Source organism: Sorex araneus, chromosome X, assembly GCF_027595985.1.
Source record: "Sorex araneus isolate mSorAra2 chromosome X, mSorAra2.pri, whole genome shotgun sequence".
Classification (NCBI taxonomy): domain Eukaryota; kingdom Metazoa; phylum Chordata; class Mammalia; order Eulipotyphla; family Soricidae; genus Sorex; species Sorex araneus.
Genome location: NC_073313.1, coordinates 242,624,162 through 242,639,810, shown reverse-complemented (window position 1 = coordinate 242,639,810; position 15,649 = coordinate 242,624,162). Strand labels below are relative to the sequence as shown.

Below are 15,649 nucleotides of genomic sequence, written 5' to 3'. Positions count from 1 at the left end.
GCTTAGGAGTCACTTCTGATGATACGCGGGACCATAGAATACCAGGGAGCTACCCAGTGTGAGCGGTGTGCAAGGCAAATTCCTTAAGCTTCTAGTACTGTCTCTCTGGTCCTAATTTAAATAGCTTAAAATAAATTTAATTGATCCGTATTGGAGAGATTCATGTAGCAACTCTGCAGATATGAAATAATAACTTTAATACTGTTATAAACTATGATATTTCAATTAAAAGGAATAAGTTGAACTATGATAGTTTAATTCCATTGTGTTATAAAAGAAACATATGATGTCTAACTTATATTATTGAATGAGTACTGCAATTTACAATATTGTTAAATGATTGTGTCCTATGTATATAATTCCAGCACCAATCCCATCACCAGTGTACCTACCTTCCTCCATTTTTAAACACCTTTTAAAAGTGTACTATATTGTTTAGAATTGTAATTGTTTTGCTGAATGTTTCATGTTAGTTTGAGGTATGTATATTTTATGGCACAGAGTATAATGTTTCGGTGAACATCCCATGTTAGTTGGAGAAGTATGCGCTCTGTTAGATAAACAGGCTTCAGATGGCAGTTATATCCAAGCAGTTGATGATGATGTTGAGTTCAGTTATGCCTTAACAGAATTTTTTCATGCCTGCTGTATCTCCATTTAGGATAAAAGAGCACTGAATTTACAGCTGTGATGGAATATTGACACATGTACTTCTTGACAGTCTTACTGTTTTGACCCCAGCGGTTTGAGGCAGTTTTTTTAAGTGCATAAAGTTTAAGCATTGTTATCTTCTTCAAGTATTAACTTATATCATTATGTAATGTTTCATTTTATTCTTGATAACTTTCTTTACCCCAAAATCTGTTGTCTGAAATTTATATGGGTGCTCCTATTTTCTTTTTATAAAACCATCTCTATCCCTTTAATTTTTATTCTCAAGTAGTATATTTAAAAGGGGTTTCGTATAGGCAACATATAGTTGGGTCTTGGGTCTTCACTAATAAGCCTTTGAAATTCATAATATAGACCAGTGATTTATTGATGTAGTGGATTAATAGACTGCATATTTGCTAGTGTTTTCTATTTATAGAACTTGTTCCTTTTTTCTGACTTTGTAGTTTTAATTGAACATTTAATAGTATTTTTCTCAATATATTGATACATCTTTTTCATGTTTTTTGTGTATTTTTCTAGAGTTTACAATTATTTAAAATTATTTTTAGCTGATCCAAGTATCCAATAATTCTTCCCAGGGTATATAATTATCTTATAATAACAAAATTTTCCTGATATTTATCTCATGTGTCTTTTTTTGCCATTTTTTCACTTTTATATAAGCATATACATACTAACAACCAATGGCATTGTTGCTATTATTTTGAACAAACTGCTGCTATATTCATTACAGGCAAGAACAATGTTTTTATTTTATCTTTATTTCCCGTGCTCTTCTGCTTTTTAATGTAAAATTGAATGATCAGTAAAAACTTCCCTTCTCTCTGATTTTTTGGCATATGGGGGATAATTTCAATGAAATTTGGAATTTGGATTGAATTTTTTCCCAAATCATGTTAGTACTTTGGAGTGAGCAAATCTTTTCACTGCTAAAGTCAAAGCCTTAGTGTAATTAAGAAAAATGCTGACAATTCTATTTTAAACATCCTGTAGTATAATAGAATTGCTGGTTTCTGGCTTGAAGAACTGCTATAACTTACATTGTGATAAAAGATGGGAACATTGTAAGTTAAATTGGAGAAGCGATGAAAACATTTTCTTTGTATTGAAAAGAACTGGATTGATAAAGGAGGCTATCTTTAGATGATGTATTTTATTAAATTGGTCTCTGTTATTAAATAACAGTCCTTAAGGGCCAAATAAGAAGCATGAGCTTCAGTATATAAAACTTTTTTAAATGGTAGATTATTTTATTTTTAAAATAAATGCCAATGGAAACTTTAAAATATTATTTATATGAGTATTACTATTTTTGTTATGACAGATTTGCAAAATCTGTAAGTTTTCAGTTATTTGGTTCTGATTCTGTTGTCACCTTTAACCCATCTAATTTGTAGGAGGCTTAAAACTTACAGAGGCTGAAATTTAACCACTTTTCTTAGAGAGCAGTTGAGAGTTATATAGATGATATAATATGAATAAATAGCACCGCTTCCATGAAAATATTTAGAATACCTGAAAAAGTAAATTTTCTGTTCATTGCCAAGTTTATTATAAAGATCTTGACCCCATATGTAGCAGTATTTTTAAAGGCAATGAATTCTGAGTATAAAATACTGGAAATAAAATAGGAACTGTTAGAGATCACCTATTTACAAATGTTAAAATTCTTTGAGGTCTGACAGTAATGGAGTAGTTAAGTTACTGGTATTAAACTTGGTTTTCATCTGCAAATAATTAGAAAACTAGATAGATATATGAAATAATCACCTTTTTCAGAAAATGACCTTAGAGGAACTATAAGAGATTTAGGTAGATATCCAATAACTCTTCAGAGATAGATATGAGGTAAGTCCTATGATTGCTCTTGTTTTTCTGCCTGGAAAAATTTATGATCTATGTTTTGGGGAGTGGAAAACCAAGTAGCACACAATTGAGTTTTGTTTGTTTGTTTGTTGTTTGGTTTTGGTTTATGCTAGGGGAGTTACTCCTGACTCTGCACTGGGGAATTCCACCTGGAGGTACCAGTCCTTGCATGTAAGGCAAGGACCCTAAAAAATAAATAAAAAATAAAGATTAAGATTGTATCAAGTTGAAATAGCTGTCTATGTGCAGGTGAAACTCCACAAAAGTAGGCATTATTAAGAAATTATAATGAGTTTCTAGTGCTGAAACAGGATTAAGAGATATTGGAGTCATGAATAAACAGTGGAGAAACTATTCAATATTCGAGCAATCAATTGAGATTCCAAAAAGGTCACACTTTAGAATAGATGTGAATTATGCTCTAGTGAAAGGCTATTGTATATCTGTTCTAACAGATTAGCTATTAAAAACAAGTTGAAAAGAATGTACTGAACAGTAAGTCACTTAATAACATATTGAAGCAAAATGTATTACTCTAACAATACTATTAAGTCCCAAAATTAAGCAATGTATGTTGTTATTGACCATAATATATATGTGTAAACACACATAAACATATGTGTTATGTAATTATCTGTTGGACATGCATGAAGGAGGACAAAAATATCAAAAAATATGTAGAAAAATATAAAAAATATATATAAGTATAGAAATTGCAGTGATGATGAGATTTGTTAGCAAAGACTTTAAATTACCTTCTTTTTGTTTTGTTTTGGCTTTTGGACCACACACAGTGGTTCCCAGGGCTTACTCCTGGCTCTGAGTTTAGGGATCACTCCTGACTTTGGATCATATGGGATGCCTGGCATTGAATGTCCAGTCAGCATGTTATTGGGCAAATACCGTACCAGCTGTACTATTGTTCTGGTCCCTAAAATACCTATTTTACTTATTTTTTCCAAAATTCTATTTTATTAATGCACCATGAATTACAGAGTTATTCATAGTTGGGTTTTTGACATACAATGTTTTATCACTAATCCTGCCACCAGTGTCAAATTCCTCCACCAATGTTCAGATTCCCTCTCCTATCCCCCCACCCAGTACTAGTCCACAACATTGACAGGCACCTTTCAAAACTGGTTACTAAAAGTTTGAGTCTTGTGATTTCAGTGTTGATTCTGTGGTTTGGATATTTAGCTCTGTTATTCCTTAGCACCAGCAATGTATCTGCATCCCCTTGACCCGTGCCCCTTTGCTTCTCATCTATCTCTTTCCTCCTTCCCCTTCACTGTATGACTTTCCTTTTCCTCTCTAAACTCTGGGGCCAAGGGCAATCTAGGCATCCACTCTTTAAACCAATGCATTTCCTCATCCACTTACTCTAAACACAACATATAAGTGGTACCATTCTGTATTTATCCTTTTTACTTACTTCACTTAATATATCTCCCAGTTCCATCCATGTTGCAGCAAATTGAATGATTTCATTACCATTGTGTAGTATTCCATTGTGTATATATACCACATCTTCATGATCCACTGATCTGTTATTGGACATCTGGGTTGATTCCAAATTCTAGCTATTGTACTGAATGCTGCAATGAATAGTGGTGTGCATATGTCCTTTTGGAACAATATTCTTCCATACTGAGGGTAGATACCCCAAAGTGAAATCATAGAGCATGATTTCATAGAGTATCATAGAGTAGCTCAATTTTAAGTTTGTAAGAACTCTCCATACTGTTTTTTCTTTTTTTATTATTTTTTAAAATTTATTTTTTTTTTAATTGAATCACCATGTGGAAAAAGTTACAAAGCTTTCAGGCTTAAGTCTCAGTTACATAATGCTCGAACACCCATCCCTTCTACCACCAAGAACCACATATTCCACCACCAAGAACCACAGTAAACCTCCCCCCCCACCCCCCAACCCCCCACGGCGCCTGTGTAGCTGATAAATTTCACTTTACTATACTGTTTTTTTTCTAGAGGTGAACCAGACTACATTCCCAGTACCAGTAGCTGAGTGTTCCTTTTCACCACATCCCTGCCAATACAGATTGTCTCCATTATTTTTGATATGTGTCATTCTCACTGGCGTAAGATGGTATCTCATTGTCATCTTACTTTAAATTTCCCTAATAAAAAATAAGCGTGTTTTTCATGTGGCTGTTAGTTATCTTTTGGTCTTCCTCAGAGAGGTCCCTATTCATTTCCTCTCCCCATTTTTTTATTTTTTTCATGTCAGTATTTTATATATACTGAGGTCAATACCTTTTTCTGATATGTTGACCAGAAATATTTTCTCCTGTTCAGTTTTTGGGAGATTCTTGATTACTATTTCAATTTTCTTGCTTGTGATTCACCTATTAAGGCTTCCTATTTCCTCTGTCCAGTTTTGGGAGACTACATATTTTTAATAATCTGTCCATTTCTTCTAGGTTCTCTAACTAAACTGAGTAGAGTTATTCATAGTAAGACCTTATGATGTTTATGATGTCTGGAACTTTTGAAGATTTTGTTTTAATTTTCCCCTTTTGTTTCTTATTCCATTTATTTGAGTTCTTCTCTGTTTCCTTATGAGTCTAGCCAAAGATTTGTCTGTCTTTATTCTTTTGAGAACCAGTTTCTGGTTTCACTGATTTATTTATTTATTCTTTTTTTGCTTTTTGGGTCACACCTGGCAATGCACAGGGGTTACTCCTGGCTTTGCACTCAGGAATTACTCCTGATGGTGCTCAGAGGACTATATGGGATGCTGGGAATCAAACCCGGGTCGGCCGAATGCAAGGCAAGTGCCCTATCTGCTGTGCTATCGCTCCAGCCCCATTTCACTGATTTTTTTATATTGCTGTCTTAGTTTCTACATCACTGATTTATGATCTGGTTTGTATTATTTCTTTCCTTCTGCTGGTCTTTGAATTCATTTGTTATTGATTGTCCAGCCTCTTGAGATGTGCATTCAGGTTGTTGATTTTATTTTTCTCTTCTTTCTTATTGTAGGACTGCATTCCTGAGTTTCCCTTTAAGTACAGGTTTTACTGAGACCCATCACTGTCACTGTCATCCTGTTGCTCATTGATTTGCTCGAGCGGGCACCAGTAATGTCTCCATCGTGTGAAACTTGTTGTTACTGTTTTTGGCATATCAGATACGCCATGGGTAGCTTGCCAGGCTCTCCCGTGGGGGCGAGATACTCTCAGTAGCTTGCTGGGCTCTCCAAGAGGGGTAGAGGAATCGAACCCAGGTCAGCCGCATGCAAGGCAAAGGCCCTGCTGCTGTGCTATTGCTCCAGCCCACTGGGACCCATAGGTTTTAATAACTTGCTTTAAAAATTATCATTAGTCTCAAGAAATTTTTAGAAAATCTCTTCCTTGATTTTCTCTTTGATCCACCTATTATTTAGTAGTGTGTTGTTCTGTCTCCAGGCGTTAAGAGTTTCTCCATATCTTCTTTTTATGATTAATTTCTATCTCTGTGGCATTGTGGCATAATAGGATACTTGGTATGATTTTTGTGTTTGTGAATTTATGTAGGTTTTTCTTACGGCCTAATATGTGATCAATCCTGGAGAATGTTCTATATGCACTAGAAATGAATGTAAAGTCAGATTTTTGAGGATGTAAAGCCGCGTATATACCCCGTATATAACCCTAGCTTTTCTAGTTCTTCATTTAGTGCACTTATGCCTTTACTTACACTCCATCTAGTTGATCTCTCCAGTGTTGGCATTAGAATGTTCAGGTGCCCCACTGCTATTGTGTTTCCATCCATATGTTGAACAGGTTCAATAAACTCAATAAATCAGAAATGCGATAAAAACAAAACCATACCAAGGTAGTTGTATTCATAGAAAGTAAAAAAGGAATAATGTATAAAAGAAAAAATAAAGCAGCAGTTTCTGTTTCAGGTTATACCAGAAAGCAATAAAATTATATATTAGTGTTGAAAGATTCACTTAATATTCTCTAGCAAATGAAATGATCTTTAAAATAACCAAGAAATGGCATTTCTAAATAAAAACTGAGAAAGCTGTTGTCTGCTAATCTAAACTACAAGAGATCTTCTGATTGAAAGAATTATATTATACTGACTTAAAACTCAGATCTTCATGAAGCAAAGAAATCATAATAAATGGTATTTATATGGTATAAAACATTAATATGAAATAGCAAATGTTAACAAAATAACAAATAAGTTATGGCCCAAAGTGGAAACCACAACTGAATCTATAGTTTTAAACTGAATAATAATGAAGTATTAAATATCAAATTTTGTGGAATGCAGCTTCTAAATTACAAATGCAGAGTGTAGATGAAAATATGGTTATAAATCCTTATAGTGGAGTTATACAGGTAGAGATACTACAAGTGAAAAAGGACTTGCTTTGCATGTGGCCAACTGTGGTTTGATCCTCAGCTACCACATAGAATCTCCCAAGTACCATTAGGAGTGATGGCTAAGCACAAAACAGGAGGAAACCCTGAGCACTGCTGGGTGTGGCCTAATTGAATTTAAAAAAGTTCTATAGCAACACCAGAAGACTGAGGTAGGAGTATCCCATGAGTACTTCTAGATATGACCCCCAAAAGACACAAGTAAAAGATGATTTCTTTCTAGGGAGCCTACCAAGAAATAGCTCTGGGGAACCTGGAACCACTTGGGTAACACTTAACTAACCAAGCCATATGGCTCAATACTAGGACCCAGAGATGTAGCGTTGCTTAGGTCTTGGAGTGTTGGCCATACCTTGGGTGTTGCTCAGAGAGCCATGCCACGAGGGGCTTAAGCTTGGGATCTTGAACATGCAAGGCCTTATTTCCTGTTCCTTAGTGATTGATTTTATTGGAATGTATGGAGTAAATATCTTGTAGCCTACTTCTCCCTCTGGGAGAAACTGGCAAGCTTCTGAGAGTTTCCTGCCCACATGGGACAGCCTAGAAAGCTTCCCATGGTGTATTCATATGCTAAATCCAGTAACAAGCTGGATCCTATTCCCCTGACCCTGAAAGAGCCTCCAGTGTGACATCGTTGGGAGGGCCGAGTCAAGAGAGACTTCTAAGATCTCAGGGAAAGGACGAATGGAGAGGTTACTGAGCCCGCTCAAGAAATGGATGATTAATGTGATTTTGTGATTCGTGATTCGTATGGAGTAAAATATTCCAACTCTAAACATTCATTTAGAAAAAGAAGGTGTTTGGGGCTGGAGCAATAGCACAGAGGGTAGGGCGTTTGCCTTGCACACGGCCGACCTGGGTTTGATTCCCAGCATCCCATATGGTCCCCCGAGTACCGCCAGGAGTGATTCCTGAGTGTAGAGCCAGGAGTAACCCCTGTGCATTGCCAGGTGTGACCCAAAAAGCAAAAAAAAAAAGAAAAAGAAAAAGAGGGTGGGATACTTCTTTATTTGTTTTATGAGGCCAGCATTAGCCTACTTCCCTAACCAAAAACATGAAATTGTATATTAGCAGTTACTTTGACTGTAGATACAAAGAAAAAGCACTAATGAAGTAGCAAATCAAATCGCCTTGAAAATATAAAAAGACTTATATTCTGAGTAACTAAGTAAGCAAGCTTGTTATTGACATCCTAAAATCACTTAAAGAGGAAAGAAAAAACAGTATATGGAAAAAAATACTAAAAAAACCCCACAGTATAATTAAAACCCACTCATACTGAAGACAGGAATAGACAAAACATATAATCTGTCTGAAGGCCAATCTTAGAAAAAATACAGTGATTATTGAATGATAAAATGTTGACTGTTTTGTATAATATCAGTAAGAAGGAAAGAATGTCAACTTGTACACCTGATAGTAGTATATTAGTATTCCTAACCAGTACAATAAGGTAAGAAAAATAAAAAGTACTTGTATTAAAAATAAATAAAATTTAACTCTGTTGGCAGATTACAAGGTAATATACATGGAAAATTCCAAAGGCACTGGAGAAGCCACTAAAATTAAGAACTTTAACAAACTATACAAGAATCAATGTATTTTTATATATTGGCGTGCAAAGAGTTTATGAATAGCATTTATAAACATGAATAAATTTTAAGGCAGTTTTAAACATTGAGAGAAATTGGCAGTGTGTAAATACACAGAAGAATACTGTATTCACTAAAGGAAAGACTCAGTGTTAAAATGTCTGCTCTTAAAATCAATATTATCTTTATGTATAGTCTAGTATGCTTATTCCTTTTTGAAAAATAGTGATATTTAAGGTGATTCTCAAATTTAGAATATTTAAGATAATATTCAGATCAAAGATTTAAAAAAATTTCATTATGACATCATAATCTATCAAGTTGTTTATAATACTGTTGTTTCATATGTTAAATGTTCCAACACCAGTCCCACCACCATTCCCATCACACTGTTCCCTTCCTTCCACGGATGTTCCCAGTTTCCACCCCTCCCACCCAACCCACCACATTTCAGGCAAAAATAAATCTACAAATAAATTTACTTCATATTGTTTGTTACAATACAAAGGCAAATGGAATTATCAGAGCTTAGATCAATAATAATCAATTTGTAATCATTGTTATATCTCATGATATTATTGTCTGATGATCTACTGGCTGGGCTGGAACATACGCCTTTCATGCAGCCGACCCGAGTTCGATTCCTCCACTCCTCTTGGAGAGCCCGGCAAGCTACCAAGAGTATCAAGCCCGTGCAGCAGAGCCTGGAAAGCTACCCATGGCATATTGGATATGCCAAAAACAGTAACAATAAGTCTCTCAATGAGAGACGTTACTGGTGCCCGCTCGAACAAATCGATGAGCAACGGGATGACAGTGACAGTGACAGTGATCTACTGACTGGTTAGTGGTAGTCGAACTGAATATGTTATTCTTTAGGCTCTGAGTTTGGCAGTCTCTTATGCAACTTTCCAATCAGATTTACTGTGGCCCTACTGGGCTAACAGTACTAGAAAAATGTGAGGTGTTGAACAGCTATGTATGCAGCCACGTCTCCAGGCCCTATAGATTTGAAAAAAAATGGTGGGTTGTAGTTTTATGAGGTTCAGTTGTGGAGATAAGTAATTTCTACATCAGAAGGTGTTGGGTATGGATTCAGGCTACTGTTCCTTCAGGCAGAAAGATGAATCTGCTTGCTCCCATCCTGAGAAGTCCCCAGAGTTTTCAGCCTGGACATTCTAGGGAAGAGTTGTCAGTATCATGTTTTTTTTGGAGATGTGATGCTGGGCTGTTTCTCTGCTAGCAAGATGGTGGTATCTATTCAGAACAAAGACTGCGAATTTATATTACTATATTTTTAAGAATTATTCCTAGTAGTAGTCATGTGGCATTAAGGTTTAAAACCTATCAATAAGATAAATTGATGAACTAAGTGTGCATACAATAAATAAAGCATTTGAGTAGTCATACATTGAAGAGTTCACAAACTGAAAAGAAATAGAAACTATACCCTTCATACCTTACACAGAACTTTTCTTGAATATACTCACAGATCTGAAAGTTTAAATATGAGTAAATTTTTGCTTTTGTGTTAAGTAAAGACTCTTTGGGATATGAAATAGCTTTCCATAAAAGGAAAGTTTGTTCAGGCATCTGGTGGAGAACTCAAGAACCTTGAAGCACACTGTCATTGCCCTAAAGTTGGTAGGACATTCATTGCTACACTTAGTTCTTGAAAAATCTCATACCAAGGATTTGCACCTCGCTTGCAAGAAAGGTACTGACTCTTCAAGCACCTTTTCCACTTTTTATTTCTGCTCTAGCTTCTTCTCTTTTGTTTTCGGGAGAGGGGCTTATGCTTCTCAGTATTTAGACCTCAAAGTGGTTAGTTATAGCTTCTAATTTCCCAGGAAGATATGTTTTAATGAATATGGATAGCAGTTATCAGGTGTTTCCTAAGAGTCTGGAAAATTATTATATCAATTTGATGATGATGATTATTGTTTTTTTTCTTTTGGGGTCACACCTGGTGATGCACAGGGGTTACTCCTGAGTCTGCACTCAGGAACCACTTCTGGCAGTGCTCAGGGAATCATGTGGGATGCTGGGAATCAAACCCAGGTCGGCCATGTGCAAGGCAAATGCCCTACCTGCTGTGTTATTGCTCCAGTCCCTTGATGATTATTATTGAAATTAATACTTTCCTATCTATGTTTATCTGTTAATATAATTAACCAAAACACATTGTTTAAAATATCTAATGAATAAAGGAAAATGAAAAAGAAAAAAAGTAAAGTTTGTTATCTTGGGCTTCATCAAAATTAGGATCTTTGGCTGTTCCAAGGATACCATTTGGATAAATGAAAGGCATGCTACAATCTGCAAGCTAACTGTAGACTAGAACTATAGACTTTCCTGGTGCATAAAGTCCAGCACAGGTCTTTTATCAATAATAATAAAGTTCAATTAAATATAAAGATTTTATTGATATAGGGTAATATACATAAGTTTTTGTATCATCTCTTAAATGGCTGCCCATGTTATGTCAGAATTGAGTAACTGTGAAAGAGACTGTGTTTTCTGAACATTCACTATGTACTTCTTTATAGAAGTTTGCCAAGCCCTGGCCCAATGGAAATCAGTTCCAGGCAGGAAGGGAAAACTCTAAGTAAGCAAATGTAAGTGGGTGAAGTTTGGTATAATTTAGTCTATTTTCTGAGGATAAACATTGTTTGTCATCAGTTTTTCCCTTTTCAAAATTGAATCTTTTAAGCTTTTAAAAAGCTATAGCTAATTCATAGTTATTAGCTAGCAGAATGCTTGAAAGACAGAAATTATACTAGTCTCTCTTTTTTTGTGGGGAGGTACCCAGCAGTGCTCAAAGCTTACTCCTCGTTATTTTATTCAGGGGTCATTCCTGATAATGCCATTAAGATTATTTGTTATGTCAGGGTTCAGACCCTGGCTTGGCAGCATGACAGGCAAGCTACTTTAACCCTTGTACCTTAACCCTTGTACCTAACCCTTATACAAATCTCTTATAAATCTTTGTAATTTAAGATGTAATATTAGAAACTTCTATATTATTATGGATAACTATACTTCAAGATTAAAATAAGGTTGTAGGTTCATGATGTTGACAAGAAGCTACTACCAAGATAAATTGTGCTCAAAACCATTTGGTTCCAACTGATTGTACTTTTTCCCCTCTAAAAAGGCAAGTAGAGACTGAAAATAGCACAGATAGGGATTGAAGATATGTTCCACTCTGGGAACTGATTAATTTCACTTCCTTATGTTCACTAAATGTAATTGCCCCATGTTTGGTCAATACATGGTTGCTGATCAAATCAGTTTACTCTGGATATACATATATAAATGTTAATATTCTTAGTGGTCTGTTGGGGAGTCATGCTGATTGGAAAATCTTGACACTCTGGGTATGCCTGTTATTCTTACTTGTTTGTTGTTGCATCAGCTACATTCTGATTGATTACAGTCTGGGTTATATAAACCATTACATCAGTTATTATATAAGTTGTTTACATAATATTTTTTATTTGGGGAAACAACAGGTGTTAATCTCCTTTCAGTGAGATAGCCATATGCTTATATGTAACATGTTTAAAATCTAAATTATTTTGAGAAAAACAATTTTTAAACAGTGGAGAATCCTTGCTAGGAAAATTTGCCACTTTTAAGCATAGCAAGCAGATTTTATTTATTTACTATTAAAATGTAGGATAAATAGCCTTTTATGAATTTGCATTCCACAAATTTACATTCCACAAATTCTCAGCATTATTTAGCTTAAATTTAGTCTGATAATGCTATTTTACTATTAGTATACTTCAGTAGAGTTATGGACATAAAAATAAGTTTTAAGAAGTTTTAATTTGAGGATATTTTAATAAGATCACGATTTTTTTTAATAAACCTTTACTTTTTTAATCAGAAAAGGCTATCGAGTAACAAAATAACCTCCGAATCATGGTCATAAAGTTCTGTGTGCTTTAGCTTGTGATGCTGTTTTATGTTGTAGCCATATTATTTGTGCTTTGAAGGTGGTCAGATAGGCTGAAATTTACTGTCAGTTTTGTTGACATCACATTAGTCAGGACTAGTTACAAGGCTCTAACCTCATTTCCAGGCAAGGAGACACATATAGGACAGTGCACTAAATAATTAATGATCCAATATTGGTACTGCACCCAGACTGTTAGAATTTCATCCTAATTGGGTTTTCTTCCTTTCATATGTTGCTACAGTGATTTCTTTACCTAGGAGCCAAAGTGAGTAAAGTATTTTTGGTCACTTTCTTGCTAATAGTTTCCTTATTATGTGAAACCAAACACTTTACCCTCATTTATGCAACTATTGCATGATAGAGCTCTAATTCTTTACTTTGAATAGACATTCTCTAATTATATATGTAGTAATGAAATGATTTCACTGTCATATTTTCAAAATCATAATAATGAATGAACCAAATAAAGGGTAATACCAAGATACATAGTAATTAAATGATGGTCTCAATTGCATTGTATTCTATTAGGATCTTAAAAAAAACAAAACCTTTGAGGGATGTTTACCTAAAATTCTATTTTAGTGGATAAACTATATTTGGCAAAAGTTAAAATAACTACTGTTCCTCTGACAATAAATGATCTTTAGAATAAATGTTTTGTCTGGCTAAAATTTATGTTGAAGTCATTACATTATATTAAATTTGTTTTTATTCTAAATTTGGACCTATTTTTCATAGTATCTCTCTGGAACCTGCTTTTGATAGTGTAAATTGATGTTAAGCATTTGACTAGCTAATATATTTCATGTTTTATGAATCGAAAAATCTCATATGGTAAAATTGAGTACATTATGGTTATTTGTATGAATTTATATCTATTATAGTTCACATAGTTTGTTTTATGACATCTGTTTATATATACATGTCTCATGTAACAGTTTTTTTTGTTAATTTTGTCATCCTTTTTCCTCTCTTTTGCTGTCCCATTCCTGTTTTATCCCTTCAACAATAGTAAAGTTTAAGTAATAAATATCATTTTCCAGTTCCTAGGTAAGTTATAAATAAAAAAGCAGGTGTTTGGGGGATAAAAGATAAGGAAATGAAATTTTTTCTTTGATAAGTTGGTATTCTATTCTTCTTTGATGTAATTAGATGTTTTATAAAGGAAATAGGAATTGTATGACAGAAGTCAAGAATGTTACTAAGTAGTCTATGCGGAAACTTCAGTGCATTTGTGCTTGGACTAACAGTGTTTGTCTTGTTCACAGTAACTGTAGTACTGAATGGAAGTGGCTTGTAGACAGAGCAAGAGTTGGCAGCCGATGGACATGGCTTCAAGCCCAGATTTCAGAGCTAGAATACAAAATCCAGCAACTAACGGATGTTCACAGGCAGATTCGTGCTTCCAAGGTATTGTCGGTGTTCTTCTACAAAAAAAAAGTACTGTTTTATCCCCATTTCTCCATACAAAATATTAGTTGTGACCTTTAAAAATATAGTTCATTGTTGACACTTTTGATACAGTGGTAGTTAGAAGTTGCAACTCTCTTTACCAGTTTTAATTATGTTTTAAAATAAAGCATTACCATTACCTCTAAAGTTTATGCAAATCTGGTTCTCTTTTTCTTGTACCTCTGTAATCACTGTTTTGTTTTCAATACTTTTTAATATTTATTATTTTTAGTCTTTGTTTATACTGTCAGCACACACACAGATGATATTTTCATGTCTTTAAGATCTTTATATATTAAATTTTCTACAAATCATTACAAGTTATTTTTACTCAGCATAGTTTTATACTTTTTATGCTACTAAGTGTTATGATTTATGTATATGGATGCAATAAAACGTATGTCTCTTCTATTTTATGGACTACATATTGTTTCAGTTTTTATGTCAATAAGACAATACTGCATGACTATTTTTTATGATGTATTTGTTTTTAACAATTTTTTGGCCACCAGAGAGATAGTACAGTGAGTAGGGCATTTGCCTTGCATGTGGCTGACCCTGCCTGGAATTTCTGTCCCCTGAGTCTAGAGGATCTATGAGTGTAGAGCCAGGAGTAAGTCCAGAGCACTGCTGGGTATGGCCCAGAAACAAACAAACAAAAATTTGGATAGCTTCTTGGCTATAAAGCTAAGAGAAAATTATAGATTCTCATCATTATTCTCACTGCTAACCCATGAAATCTCTTCTTTCTCCACATCCAAAACAACATTTTAATATTTCCATTAATCTTTATAGCACATTTGATGAAAAATATAGTTTTACTACTGTTTTAATTGGTCCAAATATAGTGACTTTACTCAGTGTTTAATAATTAACGTACTTTATTCATTTTTTTTAGAATGGTGTTGTGTGTACTAATTCATTTTAAATTCTTGGTGTACTATTCTTCGTGTGAGAGGCAGTGCATTAACAGTGGTGCTTGTGGCCACCAGAGCCACACTTGTTGGTGCTTAGGGGTCATATAATGTTAGGAATTAATTCCAGAAACTCACATATGCATAGTATGTGCTTTATCACCCGAGCTACATGAATGATGCCTTAATAACTATTCCTGATTAGTGAAAAGTATTATAAATCTGCTATGTTACAGCTTGATTTTTGATGTGTTTTTTTATTGGTTTAGGTTAGTTTAATGATTTTCCCCCTTCATGAATGTGTCATATCTTCTTATAAAAAATATACTTATGATATTTACTTTGTGTTTATATTCTTTTTTCCATTCTGAGTGACAGTCTTTTTTGGGTAGAGAGTCCTTGGTTGGAGGTTTCTTTCATCCAAAGCTTGTATATATTATTCCATTCCATTCTTGCTTGTAGAAATCTAATGCTTCTCTCCTTGTATATAAGACTGCTTCTCTCTCACTGCTGTAAGGAATCTGTTTCTATCTCAGGCTCTATTCATTTTGATTATAAAATGTCTTGGTATTATTTTATTTGGGTTTATTCTTGCTGGCACCCTTTGGGCCTCTATTTGTCTCCCTCTTTAGATTAAAGAAATTCTTATAAGTGAGTCTTCTCACTCTTTTTTATTGTAGAATGCCTATGATTCTGAATTGTTTCTGAAGCTATTGTCAACAATATTCCTTATTTTCTCTTTATTTTTTTTCTCAATCTATTTTCTATTTCATCTTTTTTGTT

General features: G+C 34.3%; 1 protein-coding gene across 4 annotated transcripts in view; it reads left to right on the top strand.

Annotated features, from left to right (window-relative positions):
* KANSL1L (KAT8 regulatory NSL complex subunit 1 like) overlaps positions 1–15,649 on the top strand; it is a 131,794-nt gene that overhangs the window by 36,319 nt on the left and 79,826 nt on the right. For all 4 annotated transcript variants that reach the window (XM_055120484.1, XM_055120485.1, XM_004601324.2 and 1 more), the window contains one exon: positions 13,769–13,910. In XM_055120484.1, coding sequence (XP_054976459.1) covers positions 13,769–13,910 — 142 coding nt within the window. The remainder of the gene's footprint in view (positions 1–13,768; positions 13,911–15,649) is intronic.